The sequence below is a fragment of the Styela clava genome, chromosome 4 (assembly GCF_964204865.1).
Source record: "Styela clava chromosome 4, kaStyClav1.hap1.2, whole genome shotgun sequence".
Taxonomy (NCBI): domain Eukaryota; kingdom Metazoa; phylum Chordata; class Ascidiacea; order Stolidobranchia; family Styelidae; genus Styela; species Styela clava.
Window position 1 is genome coordinate 18,770,284 of NC_135253.1, and position 19,182 is coordinate 18,789,465.

Below are 19,182 nucleotides of genomic sequence, written 5' to 3' on the forward strand. Positions count from 1 at the left end.
TTAAATCTTGGAGTGTTGCCACTTGTCATCTTCGGAAAATTAATGCAAAATATTTGAAATTGTTAATAAAATTGGTATTTCTTCGGCTATTTGAGCCGTGCCGAAGCGAAATTAAAAAAAATAATTGAAAGCTTGCAAATACATAAACGGAGGCGATTATTCGCTATTATATTAAGATAGTTAAAACCGTCAGCTAGTTAACCGTTCCTGCTATTTGTTTGAAAATCGATTTGACAACATGAAGATTTGCTGTCCAAGGTGCTAAAATAAAAATTATAACTCAAACATCTACGTCAAGAACCGAACAATGAATCCACCAAGAGAAAAAAACACCTTGCAAAGCTAAGAAACCATCTGTGAAATCACCAAAAACTACCAAGTGTTTTGGTGTTTCATTAATTTTTTGTGCTCACTAACCTGAATCAGCGAGCTTTTAAGGTGTCGCTGCCTGAAGACCTTATGGGGTCCCTCGCGACTCCTGTCACACAAGTTAAGTTCATATTGTGTTTGAAATGTTTTTTTTCTTTCCTATGATACGTTTATTTTGTGCTGACGAATAAAATGATGATTGATTGATTGATTTAAGAACGAAACAATATCAAGCACAGTATTATAACTATCGGGCAAAACGACGTTGGAAAAATAAAGGACAATTATCATCTTAAAAAGGACAAGGACAAAAATCTCAAAGAAAGGATTGTCCTTTGAAATAAAGAACGGTTGGCAACCCTAGCAGCAAGTGACCTATGCATTCCAAGTAAACAATTTACAACCACCAGTTTTTACAGTCAAAACTTAGTTTTTTCAGAAGTGTGGATTGTCTAGATCAGGCATGTCAGACCTTTTCAGTGTCGCGGGCCACTTTCACATGTGAAAACTCATTGCGGGTCGCAAACTTAAATATATATATATATATATACCAGTTCTGATTTATGTTAGAATTTGCACGTCGCTTCACAAACGCTTGGATTGCACAAAGCTATTGCGAATATCTGAACATGCGATTTTACGCAGTGACAAATTTTAGAAGTTTTATTTAGCGCAAAAAAGTCAGTAGAAAAGATATTGTACAGTACATTTTTTATTTTACGGTGGCGGTAAGTATGATCAAAGCCTACACCAGTGGTGGCCAAGCTGCATTTGACCGCGATCGACTAAAATATTCGAAATAGCTCGCGATCGACTGATCGGTAATAAAGTCACATATGCAGATAACTGCACACACACATACATAAAATTCCACCGCTGCCAAGAAGCTCGGTTCTGTGGGCGCACTCTTGATGGAATCGTCACAAAAATTTTTACGTTCCATATGTGATCATGTAATTGTACTCCGAGTAAATGTTTCATCATTTATTTGAGATTTATTCAAATCATACAATTCAGATATGAGGCCCGCTTAATTTTTAGTCGTAAGTGTCGAAAATTCTTCAAAAAACTTTGCCAAGAACCCATGTATTATCACACTGTTGGAGCGAGACAATAACTCCCGCGTACCGCCTTGAACGATGAACGTGTACGCGGAAGTTAAAGGGTCGTTCGTCGGTCAAGGCACCCTTTGCAGTTGTTACGTAATAATATGCTCTAGATTTCCGTCAACCTGAATTATATAAAAATCTCATCAATCCGCAGTCGGTCTGTTTTAAAATGGCTCAGAGTTTGCAGGCAGGTTCAAATTTTTCCATGCTTGGGGCTCAGCAAATGTGCTATGAACAAAGAAAGTAGAAACACCACCTGTATACATGCAGTCATCAGTACTGCCACAGTATGTGTACCTGGGCAAATACCCTCATATACTTTTATTTTATTGAGTCATAAGGTTATTTTACTTCATGTCATGACTCATGAGTGAGGTTCAGTCCATGAGTCATTGGTATTAGCAAGCTGTTATTATTGTTTTTCCTAGTTTAGTAATTTCCACGGTTATCAGTTCTTTACATAATATAACATATTGGTACATACACTTCTGGAGCGCCCTGTCATCAATAACACAGACAGTCCAATGAATTGGTAAAAGAACTTTTTATATTGCAATGCAAGAACTGTGATAATAAAGGTCATAGGTCGTTCACCAGGCTTAACAACAACAAAAAGATGCAAAGAAAATATACCAGTATATATGGCCCATAAACACATACATCAACATGCTTAGAATACAATACGTAGAATGAAACACATAATTATAGTTAAAGAAATTAACAATTATAATAATATAAGCTAACTTGGGATTTGCTGAAATTACCACATATATTTGGTTTTATTTACTGAATGAATGATTTTATTTTCCAGTGTATCTTCTGCAGGTAGCTGATATTAGAAATATAATAATTTTAAGCATAGCCTACCTCATGAAAATTGAATAACGAAAACTTCCCCAGTGCAATGAAACAAGACTTCATGATCAAAATTGGTATATATTAACATTTTTAGACACATATTAATAATTGCCAAAGTTTAAAATTATTTTGTGTGGAGAATCCAGAAAATTACTTATTATACATTTACACTCCCGTAATTACCCTTCAAAATTGCACCAATTTAAGCCATTTTTCAATACAAAACTAAACTTTAAGGATAACCAACTTTGGTTCATTGTGTTGTTACATCTTAAACCATAATTTTTACAAAATAAAAATAAAAGAAATTTTATATGTAATATAATCATAATAATGTATGAAATAAATCTCTGAAAAAAATAATTTACATGTTCAACAGAAGAAAGGGGGTACTGCTGTAGTATGCAAACCAAGATGACGGACACCAGAGCGCAGTATATGTACCAGGTTAGGGTTAGGCCATAATTTTATTCCAATTTTCCTTATTTTAGTTCTATTACGAGTTCGGGGACTAGCCAAGTGACTCCCATAGTATTTGTACCTGAAATTATGGCCTAAACCTAACCTGGTACACATACTACGTTCCAGTGTCCGCCATCTTGGTTCGCATCCAACAGGAATACTGAAAAAAGTGTGTTTTCACTCCTTTTTAACTTTAAGAAATCTTTGTTTTTTCTGTGGAGTGACATTAAATATTTTTAATGCTTTTGTGATGTCGTCATCAGTCGCTGAATTATCAATTGTTTCCATGGCATCCACGTCCATTTTGGAAGAGCATTGGTTTTCATCGGATACTGAAACGGCAGAGTGTGATAAAGTTCCATCGCCCACGTTTCTATGGTCTGTCCCTCGAACTGGGTTTCTTGAATATGAAGTTATCGGCCCACCGAATGCAATATCTTGTCTTGTTCTCGTGCTCGTTGAGGTGAATATTTCTTCAAGTTTCTGTTCAGCCAGACTTTTTGTTTCTACTTGTATTTTATTGAAAAAATCATCAATAACTGTTTCCGTACTTTCTGTATCGTGTTGTATGATAGATGAACATTTCTCCACGATATCACAAATATCATCTCGGGCATTTGTACGTCTGTGTTCTCGAATTAAGTTCCATTGTGTCAAAATTTGATCGTATTCAATCACCTAAATGAAAAGAGAAACGTTCACAACATACTTTTCAATATGAAAGCAACAAATAATTATAAATAGGCAAAAATTTCCATTTACTCAAAATTCAATAATATACAAACTAAAAATTGCAATATGCCAAAAGATAAATAAAATAGCACAATCTACAAAACTTGCCTTGATTACTAATACTTCATCATATAACTGTGTCAATTATCACAATCATATTTTATTTTATCCCATTTGGTTAACAATAATCGAATCTTGAATGGCAAGAATGGAGTTAAGGAGACAGCGTGATCGGTTGATTTGAGACAAAAGCTTTGAAATAAGATAACTAACTCTTGTCAGTTGATAGTTACTGACTCATAATGCAGGCATTTCAGTGGTCGTCCTTTACTCAAAGATGAGTTTCTTAGTGACCCACTTTGGACAAATTTCTTTAATAAATTCACTCACTACCTAGACATTAAGTTCAAACATGTAAAGTAAACATTGCCAAATACCTTTTCAAAATCACCCGTTCTTGCATAAATCTTTATCAGGCCTCTGTAGTCATATTCAAGTCCACTGTACCCTTCACCAAACAGGCGTTTTGCTAAAAACAAAATTAAAAGATGATTAACCTACAACATGGTGATTAAACAACATCCTTTACTTCTTCACCGTCCAAACAAACTCATTTATGGCATTTTGCATTGCTGTGCTGTAACGTAATTTACCAAGTAGATGCAAAAAATATGCTTTTTTCCGAATATAATCCATAGTTCAGAAGACTATAATCCATAGTTCATAGTTCAAAATTTCTCAGCATTATCAGATCCATACTTTTATATATATATATTCCTCTCCTCTCCCTGGAGTATATGTAATATGTAAATCCCATTTTATATATTTTGTTTAAAAACGATATTCCTAAATGTATCTAAATATTTGATTTTAATCAATTTAATATCTCTAACATAAATCCATAATGATATTCACTTGTCACACAGTCAACAAATGTAAACCGAAGGTAATTATATATATGCTTGATAAATCTTATTGTATATAGTCTCTTACCAATATTGATGCTTCTTAAATACAGTTTTTCAGCTTTTTCGTATTGTTTCAGATCATAGTTATACAATGAGGCAATATGTCCGATAGATAATGCAACTTCGTAATCATTGGGCCCAAGTAATTCTTCTTTAATTGCTATCGCCCTCAAATGCATCTCCTCTGCTTTCTAAATAAACAGATATGATATAAATAGATAAATGTTAAGGCACATAATATCTAAATATCTTTTAAATTGATCAGAATATAAGATTACAATATTTAGGCGCAAGCGTAACAAGAAAAGTCATCGCATGATTGCCACCAGGTATATTCATGTCAAAGATAAATAAAGCACAACCAGTGTATAGCAAAACGATATAATTTGCCGCCGTTTCGAATTTCTATTCAGAAAAACTTCATCAGGGCATGATATAAAGAGTACACTATCATATATATATATCATGCCCTGATGAAGTTTTTCTGAATAGAAATTCGAAACGTCGGCAAATTATATCGTTTTGCTATACACCGGTTGTGCTTTATTTATCTTTGACAAGAAAAGTCATCAGCAGAAATTTGAATTGAATCCTAAAATAAGTTTTTATAGTTTAGTTTATGCTTGTCCTAAAACTGGGGTGTGCAGTTTTTAATAAAGGTGAGCCAAATACAAATAACTGGGGGTGCCCCAGAAGTATGCGCACCAAGATATCGCACAACCTGAATCCTAACCGATACACACATACTATGTTCGGGTTGTGCGACATCTTGGTGCGCATACTTTTGGAGGTCCTAACTGGGTGAAACTGCAGGCGGCACTTTATTTAAAATAGGCGTTCTAGTAGTTGCAGGCACAAAAAAAAATTGTAACCTCATATGCATAGGGTAAATAATAAATGAGACTTGGGATTGGAATTACTCGCAAACAGCAGATTCTAAATTCAAAAACTTGTTTCATGGGCCGCAGGTTGCACACTCCTGTCCTAAAACACCAGACAACTTCAACTTGAATATTAGAGTATCTAGCTCGTTTAAAATGCCAGATGTATGAGATGGTAGGTAAAGATAGGGTACTCCCGTAGTGTGTATACCAAGTTAGGGTTAGGTCATAATTTTATTCCGATTTTCCTTTTTTTAGTTCTATTACGAGTTCGGGGACTGTCTGTGTTAGCCAAGTGAATATCCCTCCTGTCCATATATTTCAGTCCCTTTATACAAATTGATGTAAAGTAGGCTCACAAAATTAGTTACCTCCATATTGGTATACACACTGGGGCGCCAAAGATAGTTACAAGCTCGTAGCCAAATATCACAAACACTGTATAAAATTGATTTCTGCTTTTTACCTCATATCGTTCCATGGACTGATACAATCTTCCCAGATTCCCGTAATGTTTTGCAGTTTGTACATTCTTTTCTCCGAATGCTTTTCTTGCAAGTTGTAATGATTGTAAATGCAACACGTGTGCTTCATCCAGCAATAACTTTTGTTGTTCAACGTTGTGTGAATCAATGGCAATCTCTTCCAGAATCAGAGCTAAAGTTATATCAAGACATATAATCCATTAATCAATCACTAACTTGTACATTTATCAAATTTGCAATCATATGTTTGGAAATTTTAGTATTCTGGACTTAATTCATTGTATAGTATATAGCTGACATAGGCCCATTGGATAATTCAATCCTGCTCGCCTGATGTTGCCACAACCAAAATAAAACTAAATTTTGATGTTTTAGCTAAAAATGAGCTCAAATAACTTGTTGAGATTGCATTTAAATTTAGTTTTGACATGTGGCTTATTGTTTTCCACCTTTGCTTTTGTAACACTATAAATATTGTTTATAAAATGTAAGTTTTTACATTACACTTACATGGCCCACCAGTGTAGGTGAGCAAAATTTTTGGCCGCTGATCCAAAAACCTAGCCCGCCCCTGGTATATAAATATGCAGCAGCTCCAAATTTTGTGAACCATTGCATTATACTTGACATACCATAAGAAAATTAAAACCTGGCCACTGCACCTCTGATTACCCTGCGAGGTTTCGAACCCCATCCGGGATGGTTAGGAGCGAGAGGATTACTGGACACCTCGTCGTGGATTGGTTCGCGAAACCGCTGGTCGATTACGGCTTCCTCCACTATCAAGTCCATGCATCTGAATAAAAATAGCTGGCCAACTAATCCCATGCCCGGCATGGACGAGTAACCGGACGAGAGGCCGTGGTTCGCCATGTGTTTAGGCCGTCTAATAGGGTTACCTCTGCCCCGGGATAAATATGTAAATCCTATTCAAACTACTTACTAACCTTTTACTCTATTTGATGAAGCCAGTAGCAGATGATCAGGTGGTAAAATTTTCGATAGAATATGGATTGCTGCATCAGCATGAGTTCTTGCGTCTTGAAATCTGCCTGTGCTGTATTGATGAACATAGGATGCATAAGCTAAGTCTTCGTGAGCAACAGCAACATGTAAATTTTGTCCTCCAAACGCTCTTTGCCGAATTGCTAAGGCGGCCTGGTAGAAAATATAAAGTTTGTTAGTTCTCTTAGACTATATGAAATGTTAAAAATCTAGTTTTTTTTTGTGAGTACGTCCAAAACAAATGAAATATTCGATTTGAGGAATACCTTGAATTGTGCCTTGGTGCCGATTTCCAATTCTTATTAAAATAAATTTTTGGTCCACTCCCTATCAAAAATTACGTTGATTGTTGTGCACAGTTCAAATGATACAAGTACGTAAATCAAGATAAAACCCAGGTAGTAAAGCTTAGAAAATTTTCAATCCGACTTTTGACTGACTACGATTCTCGCCCTCAGATTGAGGGAAATTTTGACTCTCACCAACACAAAATTTCGAATCCCCGAAAATAGCGCCCATGACTCCAATTTCAGTGAAAACCTGCCAAACCTCATCTCCTCAGTCCTACATATAAGTAACACGACGTTCACAAACCTGATATGCTTTTTGAGACTGGCTGACATTGTCCACGTTCAATAAATAAAAACCATAATCGAGTAAAGTTGAAGAATATTTTGGATGATTTGTACCGAATACATCTCTGGATAGGATAACTGCATGTCGCACCAGACGTTCTGCGGCTGCAAATTGACGTTTTACAACGCAAGCTCTTGATCCGAGTCTCAATACATCAATGGCGGTCTAAAAAATAAATTAAATTCTTACACTTATGCTATGATATTTAGAACCGCTATCAACCTATCATATGAATAATAGTGGAATAAGTGAGGCTGTTTATATATATATATATATATATATATAGTTTGAGCTGGCTGAAACACAAACGTTGATAGTGCCACATATTTCCATTGAAGGCAGATCAAAAAATTTTGGCACAATTCGAAAATGTGACTTTATCACATATCACATTCACATTGTAGTGAAACCATTCGAGGAAAACTCATTTAGACTGTTTTCTAGGCTTTTAATAACTTAAAGATTACTACTATACTAAAACAAGAAAAAGAACAAGTTACAAGATGTAGCAACCTTGACGCTAACCAAATAAAACCCAAGCTTTGCCACGCGACTATTAACATTTCAGATCCCTCGGCGATGGTGCCACGTTGACCACATTAGGTGGCGCTAATTCAATTTCATCACAGTAGGTATTGCTAGCGACTAAAGCGTTAGACTTTACCAATTTGGCATCGCTGATTACACATCTCAGATTCAAACCCCATGCCCACTACTTGACCCAGGAGCCAGGTTGTAATAAATTGAGTAGCCAATGCCGAAACAGAAATATTTCAGTCCTTTCAAAAATAGATACTCCTTACATATTGTTACTTGTTAGATATCAGTGATTGCTTGTATGAGACCTTTCTCAGAGCAAGAACATTGTATAAAAAATACACAAACACAATGTTAACTTTCCTAATACATTATTCATATTAATGACCCTAACACGAGCAGATGACATTTTAGAAATTATCCATAGCACAGAAAGTTCCATACCATTAGAAAGTTGTCCCCCCATCCGACTTATTAGTCTTTGCTTATACAGAGCTTTGGACACAGCGAAAAGATGTGCATGGGCATAAAAATACTTTGTTTTAAATTTCCTAATACTTTATTCATGATGATGGCTCTAACACAAGCAGCAGACATTTCACAAATTTCCCCATGTTCCATATCACTAGCAAGCTATTTACCCATCATACTTACTGTTTGTGAATGAACTCCTGGATGCTTCAACATACTTAATGCCTCAATGCTCCACCTGTAAGCTTTATCATATTCACTCCTTGCAAAATGATACGCTCCATATTCAGCAAACAATGAAGCAAGATTGATCGACAAATCAGGTTTCAATTTATGCAATCTGAAATGTTAAAAAGGTTATGAAGTTGTGAAAATAGTAAAGTAACAAATTATGACTACCGCATTTACTTTTGTAAAATTTGAAATAAATCGTGATTTGGAAACAAATTCTATCTACGAGTGTATAATATAATAGACACTGATATTTAAAAACACATTAAAATGTCTAAGCCAGCGTTTTCCAGCCATGAAAAAATCCTCTCGGAGGAATTTATTTTTTCGGGGGGAGAGGGATATTACTTTGTGTTTTGTATAAATTATTAGGACTGTCATTTTATTGTAATACAAGAACACATCATAAACTACTCAAACTGCGCAAAATCCAGAATATGGGTTAAAGCAAACATGAGCTAACGATCACTTGAAGATTGAACAGCTAACTGTAACCGAGGTTTTACACATGGAGAATAAGAAATAAAGAGATCTAAAGTATGCAAAAAGTTTGTAAAAAGATATCAAAAAAGTTGGAAACCACTTGTAGAACCCAACATCAGATAAACCAAATTGCATTGATTTAATATCACTATGGGGCGTTTACAATACATCATTACCCAGTTTAAATTCGAAAAAGATTGGTCAAGCAGCAAAGAGTAAATCAATTTTTAGTCAAAATAATCAATAACAAGTAACAACTATTTTCAAAAAATAATCTATAGGTTTACTCCATACCGAAATAGGTACTGGCGTGGTGTGTGTACCAGGTTAGGGTTAGGCCATAATTTTATCCCGATTTTCCTTATTTTAGTTCTATTAAGAGTTCAGAGTTCAGGGACTGTCCGTGTTAGCCAAGTGAAAATACCCCCTTGCCCATAGGCTTCCGTCCCTTTACACAACTTGATGTAAAGTGGTACAATTTAATTACACCAGATTCATCATCTGACAAAGTTCAAAATGATTTTAAATCTTCTGAACTCTGATTCAATTTTATGAGTGCAAACACAGGTTGACATGCACTTAGGGGTTGAACTTAAGCATGTTCTTTGTTACAGGTTGTTAAAAACCATTGCTGAATAATTTATCTAACCTCAACTTATTGAATTTTCATATCAACATTTCAAAAGTGAACAAAGAGAGCCCCATTGGGTTTAAACAAAGAATAGTTCTTATGAGAGACTGAGAGACCAAAATAGAACAATATTCGAATCGATCAGGCTTGAATTATATTCAATGTTTTATAGTTAGAAAAATTCTTTTGAAAAATTGTAACTCAGTCTTTGTGCAAATGAATTATTATTGTGTCTAGTGAGGCAAATATGTTTTTATTTAATTTCTGGAAACAAAAACTTGTTGAATATGCATTGCTCTTTGTTGAGGATGACTTAATTTTGAACATAATATTATCTCAAATTTATTAAAAATACTATTCTGAATGTGTTCAAATTATGTTGGTTTTAGCCTTTTCTTATTACTTAATCTTTTGCAATTCATTGTTAATAATCTTCAATAGTCTAAATTCACCAATACAGCTGTACTAAACAAATCAAATAAAAAAAATAAGTTGTTGCTGATAGACTTATTTTTTATAAGAAAAGATAAACGACTGGATTATAATGGTGGAACCCTAGGGTGTCGCAGAACACCGGTTGAAAACTACTGGACTATGATATTTAAACTGCATGCCAATTCATGTGACAACATTTGAGGTTTGCGATAAGCGCTATGCCTATAATGACACAATTTGCAATGCAATTTACCTCAAATATAGTTCTTGTGCTTTAAGAAATTGTTCCTCAGCTTCCTTGTACATGCAGTTAGAATTGTAGACATGAAGGAGTCTGAATTGAAGTTTACTTTATTAAAGAAAGAACAATTACCATAAACAAACTCGAATGGCCAAGCAACCCGGTTCATTAATAATATATGAAAAGTAAGAAGGTAATTAATTAATTCTAGATTTTGCATTAAACTATAGCACTAAAGTAAAACAAAAAGAGCTTTTGTAACATATTTCTAATTTTCCGTCGTTACATTGCGAGGGATCATCTTTCAGTCTGGGATTCGAAGCTGTGCCTGTTTTGGTTTTGATGTCGGGTAGTGCCTTATGTCTATTTTTAGGTTTGACTCTTGGAACGAAACTGTTAGTAAAATGTAATTTTTTCAAAACCTTGAAATGTTACATAATATAATTTATGTGCACTGCGGCGATCAAAATCTAAATTGGATGAAGACAGGATCCTATACACTTATGCAAGCTCATATACAAACTTCTTCAAATCAGACCAAACCCATTTACAATGCACAATGGATAATATTATGCTGACGCCAATTTTTACTCAATAAGGAAAAAAATTGATGAGTCATAATATGTACCATATAATTGAAAACACATTATCATGGTTTAGCCCAGAGATGCCCAAACCGAATTAAATATCTGAATACATATGGAATTAGGTATATTCAATAGAGTAAATTCTAGATTTTTAATATATTTCAGAATACTTTCATTAATAAATAGCTATCATTCTTAGCTATAGCCATCTGTATTCAGACTAAGGATAGGATTCAGATATTTATCCATAATGAGAGGAAAGTCAATAAGATGGCTTAGTCATAATATGGCGAACTGCAGCCTCTCGTCCGATTACCAGTCCATTTCAGATATGGGATTAGTTAAGCCAGTTATTTGTTTTTAGATGCATGAACTCCAGGGTGGAATAAGCCATAACAATAGGTTTAATTAAAGTTCCCGTATAAAGTTCAACTAAGGTGAAGTTTAATTGAATTCTTTGTACTATTTATTCGAATAAACAATGAATATCAAACGCTGTGTTAAATTTGGCCCAATGTAAAATACTGTCTTAAATATTAGGCTACTTTGGTATGTAATCATAACTGTATTCAGAATAATATTTTATTTGGTTTTGACCTGTTTTGTTATTTAGATAGTATAACAATTAGTTGAAAACTTGAAATTCATATTGTCACCATAAGTATAAACGGTACAGGAATAGGTGATAATTACATCATTAGGATTACGGTACTTGAGTTGTTAAATTATTGGATGGGTAATATTGCAATACCAGTTCATGTTTAACAAAGCCATGTATCATAACTCAAATCCAAGGTAAATCAAAAGTTGTATCTATTTCATAATCCAGTTCTATGTGGCGAAATAAAGTCTGGAAAAGTATAAGGAGTGAAAAAACATGCTGATCACAGTCTTTATAATCAGTAAAATAACAAATAACTTACTTTGTGCAGCAAGAAAAGGCTTTGCACAAATCACCCAGGTAATAACATAATTGAAAACAAGATGAAAATACAGTTGCAGAATCTTTATTCCAGCCAGCATCCGAAAGAAATCCACCTAAAAAACAAAAACTTCATAAAATCTTCTTATAATAATATGAACCATCATATAGATCAGACATTCCAGAGGCTGGAGGAACCTCTGTGCAATAGTTTAATTCTCTTTCATTTTCTGTATAATTGTATAAACTATACATATATAAAAAAGCAAACCTGATACTGGCAAAACAAAGTGATTTTAAAGCCTTACAATTTAAATGAGAATAGTGTCAAAACCAAAATGTATTTGAATATATTATTTATATAAATATATAGACTTCGGACTTGAATGGCAACATGCGGATCACCTGGGTTGCACTGGAGGAACACTAGGGTGTCATGAAACTGCAGTTGGAAATCACTGCTAAACTATAATTGGATCTTTTGAAATGATCATATTATGGATTAGACATATCTTAATTAAAATAATTCCATAATCTTTGCTTAATTCATTTCCTTAATAAATCTTTCAATTTTTATTTATCATTATATCATTATCAATTTCTATGTCTACAAAGTTTCTAAATAAATTGAAGAGTTTTTGGAGTAGAAAGCCATAGTAACAGTAACCTAAAATGAATTTCTGAATGAAAAAATTTACGGGCAACACACTGAAATTGAAATTCTTTATACGACCCAGACGGAAAGACACGAAAGGTTAAACCAGTAGCTAGAAAAATTAGTGAGGTCATATAAGTAATTCGATACCCCAATTCATCTTATGTTGTAAATCGATCCGCTTTGTTAATCAATACATATTTTATTTACAGGTAACAGCTTAGAAGCATACAAGATGTTTGAAAGGCATTAAAAAAACATTGTAGAAAACACCAAGCCCTTCATTTCGAGACAATTGATAGAATAGAAATGAATTGCAAATACAGGCCTAAAATTGTGCTTTTTCTGTTCACAATTACGGGTACTATTTTATTTCTAACGAGAGATTGCCAATATGTCAAACAAACTCTAATTACAATTTCAGTTGACACTACTGTACTTTCTTGGCTTTTTTGATTTAATAAGATCTAATAGATTCAAATTATCGTCTAAATAGATTGACATAGATTGATTGGAACTCATATCAATTGAATATCATTGAAGGCAAGACTAAAATTATGTTCATTTTCATTATAGATCGCAGCGCTGCCATTGTGCCAAACAAATTTTAACAGTTCCAATTGGTCTACCAATATGGGCTTAAATTGATTTATTTCAGGTCTGAGAGATGCAAATTACTACTTACAATGGATTGATAATCAGAAAAATTTTTTTTTTCAATAAACTGATTACATAGAAAATCGAGTTTATACTAAAAATGCAATTTACGAGGCTAAATGAATATATCAAATTTTCATTTCCACCCAAAACTTGGTTTTAATATTTAAAACTCAATTTATATGTAAGTTTACAAACTAAAAGTGCATAGAAGACAGTAATTAGCAAGATTTTGCTATTAATGATTAAATTAAGAATATTCTTCCGAATTATGAAGCACATTTGTACCTTTATTATTAAATGGTTATCCATAAGAAGTTAATTTCACCACCACAAATGAAAATATTCTCGAACTTTTTCAAGTTGAAAGGATTAGATACAATCACAGCTACTTCAACAATGTAAGAACCTACCAAGTTGAAATCCAAGAACAACAGCACGACCACATTCTTCTTTGTCTTTGATATTTGTTAGCAGGATATCAACTCGTCTTGAATAGCTTTCACTCAAGATTTCTGATATCTGGAAACAATAAAACAAGATTCTGAAGAGTTTCACTATAAAAGCAAACATAGTAATAATAGACATTGGAACAAGAGCATGTGTTGGGTGCATACCTTTCATCGCAAAATTTAGAAAATCAATTAGTTCTATACAAAAATTTGTAAGAAACTCAAGATTATAACCATGTCATTGTTTTTCTTTTGGAATTATGATTTCTTGTTTAAAATCACATACTTAAATAAATGATTCTTATTAATATTCGTTATACATAATTACGTTTGTAATATACCAATTCATTTATTTAGTCAGGTAATCAATTCATATTGCCTTGAATCATTAAATTTAAAGGAACTTTGAGAGCATTATATCAAACATTAACCCACTCCCTGTAGACAATAAAATGTTCGAAGAAAGAAATTTGAAGAATGTTTGAACATAGACCAATGTATTGCAAACTAATAAAAGTTGGTTGAAGTGTTTAGCAGAGGAATTTTGCTCTAAAATAATCACCCTCTCAGTATTGCACTGAGTGAAAGTAAAACGTTTTTTATTAAGCATGAATGTCTTTGCCAAAAAATTTAGTTTTTTCTCGAAAATAAATAGGTAGTGATGAAAAACTAGAATGTTTTATAGATATACTAACCATGGGTATATTCATAATAAAACAAGCGATTAATTACTACCATAAACTATATAAAATAAGGTTCAAAAATTATCTGACCAAAATTTGTCGGATTATCATAGCATGGACGTCTTTGCTATAAATAACAATAAAAACTCTAGTGAATTCCAAATATTTCGCACAGCATATGGAAAGTAATGGTGGCTCACAATCACAACTCCCAAGTTTGCGAAAATTTTAAAGATACAAATTTGCCACAGATGGATCAGAATTTTCTGTTCATTCATTTCAATTCCCTATTTTGTACAGGGTTAGGACAAAAAACTGGCCATCATTACTTGGAACACAACAATCCAGTAAAATACTTGAAGTGAAAAAACAAATTTCTTTTCATCACAAAAATGCTCTGAATGAGGAGGAAACTGGATCAAATATACAACTTTGGTTTGAGAATCAGTGGCGTACTTATGATGGTATAGCTTGGCATATAATAGAAAATAAAATCAGTTAATGAGCTCAAATATTGATTATATGGCACAAAGGTGCTACTGTGCAAATTCTGAAAGGTATTTTCAATTTTCAATTCAGATATTTAATTTTCAATTATCTTCAAAAACTCATCACGAACCAAGTCTATTCATGAATGTAAATATTTTTACTGGCGCTCCAGAAGTGTGTGTACCAATATGGAATAACTAATTTTGTTCGCCTACTTTACATCAAGTTGTGTAAAGGGACTGAAACCTATAGACAGGGGGTATATACACTTGGCTAACACAGACAGTCCCCGAACTCGTAATAGAACCAAAATAAGGAAAATGAAATTATGGCCCAACCCTAACCCGGTAAACACACTATGGGAGTACATTTTCCCCATTTACAACTTTCGTTCATGAAGAGTCAGATACATCCAAGGTTCGTTTTCTCAATGATTGGGACATTTATTTTAATATATCTGACATAACAAGTAAACAGTACTCATTTGTTTATTAAACAGGTCAGCAAACACTAAATAAATAGGCATTCTTGCAATCCTAACCCACTTATTTAAGTGTTTGACATATAAATGACATTGGAAAACTGCTTGAAAACGGGGTTTTAAAACAAGATTCTACAATTTTAGTCAAACCATTGTATTCAAATGTTATCCAAATTAATCACCCAATTTTTCTATATTTCTCCATACCTGATTATTATGTACGTGTATTATTTCTATCAAGTCTGACTTGATAAAACTGCATTTATTTTGCTACCATAAGAGTATATTTCATATTTTTCAGTGAATAAAGTGAATTTCTAGACCCAAATTTTCAGAGTGTTTTTCTTGGGTCGGTTCATTTTCTTTTTTAGGGGGTCAACTTGCTTTCGACCAGGAAATACCAGAAAAAAGGAAATAATGCGTTTTCCACATCAGTTTTCATGATTCAGCGTTTTTACACGGTAAATTTGGAATATCTATGCTCGGATTATAATTTTGATGTTGCTGCATCTGTGTGTGTATCATGATATCAATTTTTGATGTCCACGATTTGAGAAAAATGAAAAAAAAAACTTGCATATATGCAAACAAATCACTTTAGGCTATGGCGTTTCACAGTTAAGCAAAATCTGGAATCTGTGTGTCATATAAAATTCACCTTCACTCCATGATCTCTGATTGCTTGGAAACATTGATGAAGAGCAAGTCGTTTGTTTCGAACGAGTAATAATCTTGAAAATGTCACCAAATTACATAATTCCGCACCAAGTTGACAAAGTCGACTTTGTTCAAAAAGCTGAAAATGATAAATTGTTCAAACACCGGATCTCACATTTAAACTCTAAAAAGTCGCAATTCCAACTTCTTGCATTATGATGACCAAATATATCGAAATATAGTATTAGTAACAGAATAGCTTATCAGACAAAATTGATGGGAGATAATTTGTAATTTTTCATAATAAGTAAGACATTATAGATAAAAAAATCGAAAATTTCAAAAATAGACGCTCTTTTAATCAATAGCTTATCAGACAAAATTGATGGGAGATAATCTGTAATTTTTTATAAGACATTATAGATAAGACAATCAAAAATGTCAAAATTAGATGCTTCTTTAATCATCATAATTTTAACAAAAATACTTGGAATCAATGCGAAACGTACTAGTCTAAATAGGCCAGAACTCGATAATTTCCCCACAATTTAGCTTTGGACATTCATGAGCAAAACATAGATGATTTTTGACTATCCAAAGGTCTGAGATAACTAAAAAATCTGTAAAAATTAAAAAAATCGGTCGAAGAAAAACTGATATACCTTATTATAAACATCAAATTGTAATGTGAGAGGTAAACTTGAAATTGTATATTTCCATCCAGCGAAGTGATGTGCAACAGTAGTTAAAGATGCACAATAAAGACTTTGTGGAATCCAGTCCAAGTCCATCGCTGCCATATTTCCAAATGAGGTTGACACCAATCATACGGTGCCTGGAGATAAGAAATTATAATCCACCATGACAATACACGGCTACACAAACACCAGCACACTACAACACTAGATATACTAAATAACTGGTATCATGATAACTGACTACAACGAAATACATAGAACAACTATTGGATATTGATATTTTTCAAGGAATTTATTTCTATCAACAGTCTGACAGTACACACCTGTTGACTAATTCGTTATCCAATTTGGAAATCCTCATAAAATTATTAATATGATGTGACAAAATTTGTATTCATCTTTTTTATTTGTTTGTATATATTTTTTTACCAAGTAATTAACTTTATGTCTGCGTGATTTTGTGTGTGTGTCCTTTAATTAGTTTTAATAAATTTGGGTGAACCAACGTGTACTATTTTCTTTAACAATAGGTACCATGACCTTTCCATCTGAAATCCTGTACCATACCGTTGTACCGGTACGCTTCAAACCTTACTTGAGCCTGAGGTTTTGTTTGCACTCGCGATTCTATAATCAGTTTTATTTATTTTGTCAATTATTTTCTCGCCTACCCTATTACAGTATTATGCTGATTATGGAGTCCAAATAAACTTTTACATGTACTTATTATAATACTTAACTATAGACAGTTTCGTACGGTATGCAAGTACTGAAGTATAAGCTATTAGCTAACACCATACTGGTACCGGTACCCTTACAGGCTACAGGCAGACAGGTGTACAGTCCAACTGTAGTACAGCACATCAGTACCGTAAAGCACACCGGTACCATACCCTGGTACAGTATTTATTGAGGAATCAATAAAGAAAACTTTACATTCAGAAAATGGAAAAAAGTGTAACAAACTAAGAATGCTCATAGCTGTACCGGTACCGTATAGGGGAGGCGGACAACTCGACTACACGGACAACTCACCAGAGACAACTCGACTACCTGGAGACCTGGTGAGTTGTCCGTCTTTTCGCATTTTCTACGATGGTGTTTTAGGTCTATAGAAATGCGTTTTTGATATTTTTAGTGCTCAAATGTCGAGAAAAATACATAAATATTCTCTAGAAAGCATTTTTATTTGTATAAGTGGCTTATTTTAATCATGTTGTATGAATACAAATACAGTTTACAGACGAAATTGGAGTAACGTTAGCGAAGTTAGACTGTTGACTTATAGGACTGTGTTCGTTTAATTTTATGAACTTTATTGGTATTAAATGTTTTGAATGAGCACATTTGAATATATTAAAACCTTTATACTTCACAGTAACACTTAAATATTTATGAATGTGAGCTTAGTAGTCTGTGGTTGCAGTAGTCTAAACTCGCCTACGGCAGTCGCCCGTCAACTCACCAGTCGAGCAAACGCTCTGCGACGTGACGTCATCGATGCTCGAGGTAAAGACAACTCGACTACCGAGCAACGAGAGTCAGACAACTCACTAGTCGAGCAATCGCTCTGCGATATAGATGCTCGAGGTAAAGACAACTCGACTACCGAGCAACCTCACTAGTCGAGCAATCGCTCTGCGATATCGATGCTCGAGGAGAAGACATTGCTTTGCAAAACGCAGACTCAATAGTTGCATAGCATTTACTTAGTGCCGACTGATATTAGTTGTAAGCCAACTCACCACGGCAAGGTTTCAGTCATAGAGTTGGAATTTCTTTTTGCAGAAGAAAACCAGGAACAGATAGGCACTGTCGCTGCGCCTGGCAAAGAAACTGGGCCGAAGAATGGATAAAAGATGTTTACTTTTTGTTACGATTAATGAATTTAATATGATATTCGAATACTAAACGTTATGGGGAAATTTAATGGATGGAAGGTTTTGCTTTCTTTTTCGTTACGAATATTGAATTTTATTTGAATACTAAACGTTATCGCAGATGATGCTTCTTTGTTTATAATATCTTAGTAGAAGTTTGACACTGGAAACTGAAAGTTTTGTCACATAAATAGCATTTATAACGGAATCGGTTTTACTTAATAGAGAAGAAGCGTCGGGACGTAACCTTCTTAAATAAAATTTCTTAAATAAAAAAATTCCCAGCCTTAGTGATATTATGAATTCAAGATTAAAATGATAAAGACAAGTGGCAATAATAATTTTGTTAGAATTTCTTTTGGGAGGATTCGCTGTGGGCAACAATCAGGTGCCTCGAGCCAAGCAAACGTTTCAAAACCTCTTATTTTGCTTGCTGCACGCTCGCCTGCTTTTTATTTTCCTTGCTCGCTCTTTGCGCCCCATCCTC

General features: G+C 33.7%; 1 protein-coding gene across 1 annotated transcript; it reads right to left on the reverse strand.

The window, feature by feature from the left end:
• Nucleotides 1–1,298: 1,298 nt before the first annotated feature.
• On the reverse strand, nucleotides 1,299–17,071 carry LOC120326656 (amyloid protein-binding protein 2-like). Its single transcript, XM_039392975.2, has 12 exons — nucleotides 16,780–17,071; nucleotides 16,119–16,256; nucleotides 13,769–13,877; nucleotides 12,045–12,159; nucleotides 10,547–10,627; nucleotides 8,697–8,853; nucleotides 7,464–7,670; nucleotides 6,812–7,022; nucleotides 5,846–6,036; nucleotides 4,524–4,689; nucleotides 3,968–4,059; nucleotides 1,299–3,476 (listed from the first exon to the last, which is right to left on the reverse strand). Exons 1-12 carry the CDS (start codon nucleotides 16,915–16,917, stop codon nucleotides 2,976–2,978), a joined length of 2,106 nt encoding a protein of 701 aa, XP_039248909.2. The 5' UTR covers nucleotides 16,918–17,071; the 3' UTR covers nucleotides 1,299–2,975.
• Between the last annotated feature and the right edge of the window lie 2,111 nt (nucleotides 17,072–19,182).

What these genes read in the sequence shown, in the direction of transcription:
- LOC120326656 (XM_039392975.2), bottom strand. Translation starts at nt 16,917, where the DNA reads ATGGCAGCGATGGACTTGGACTGGATTCCACAAAGTCTTTATTGTGCA. An exon ending in CAGGAGTTCATTCACAAACA is followed by an intron (nt 7,671 to 8,696) that starts GTAAGTATGATG and finishes TTTATTTTTTAG; the next exon opens with ACCGCCATTGATGTATTGAG. An exon ending in AGTCTCAAAAAGCATATCAG is followed by an intron (nt 7,023 to 7,463) that starts GTTTGTGAACGT and finishes ATTTTCTACCAG; the next exon opens with GCCGCCTTAGCAATTCGGCA.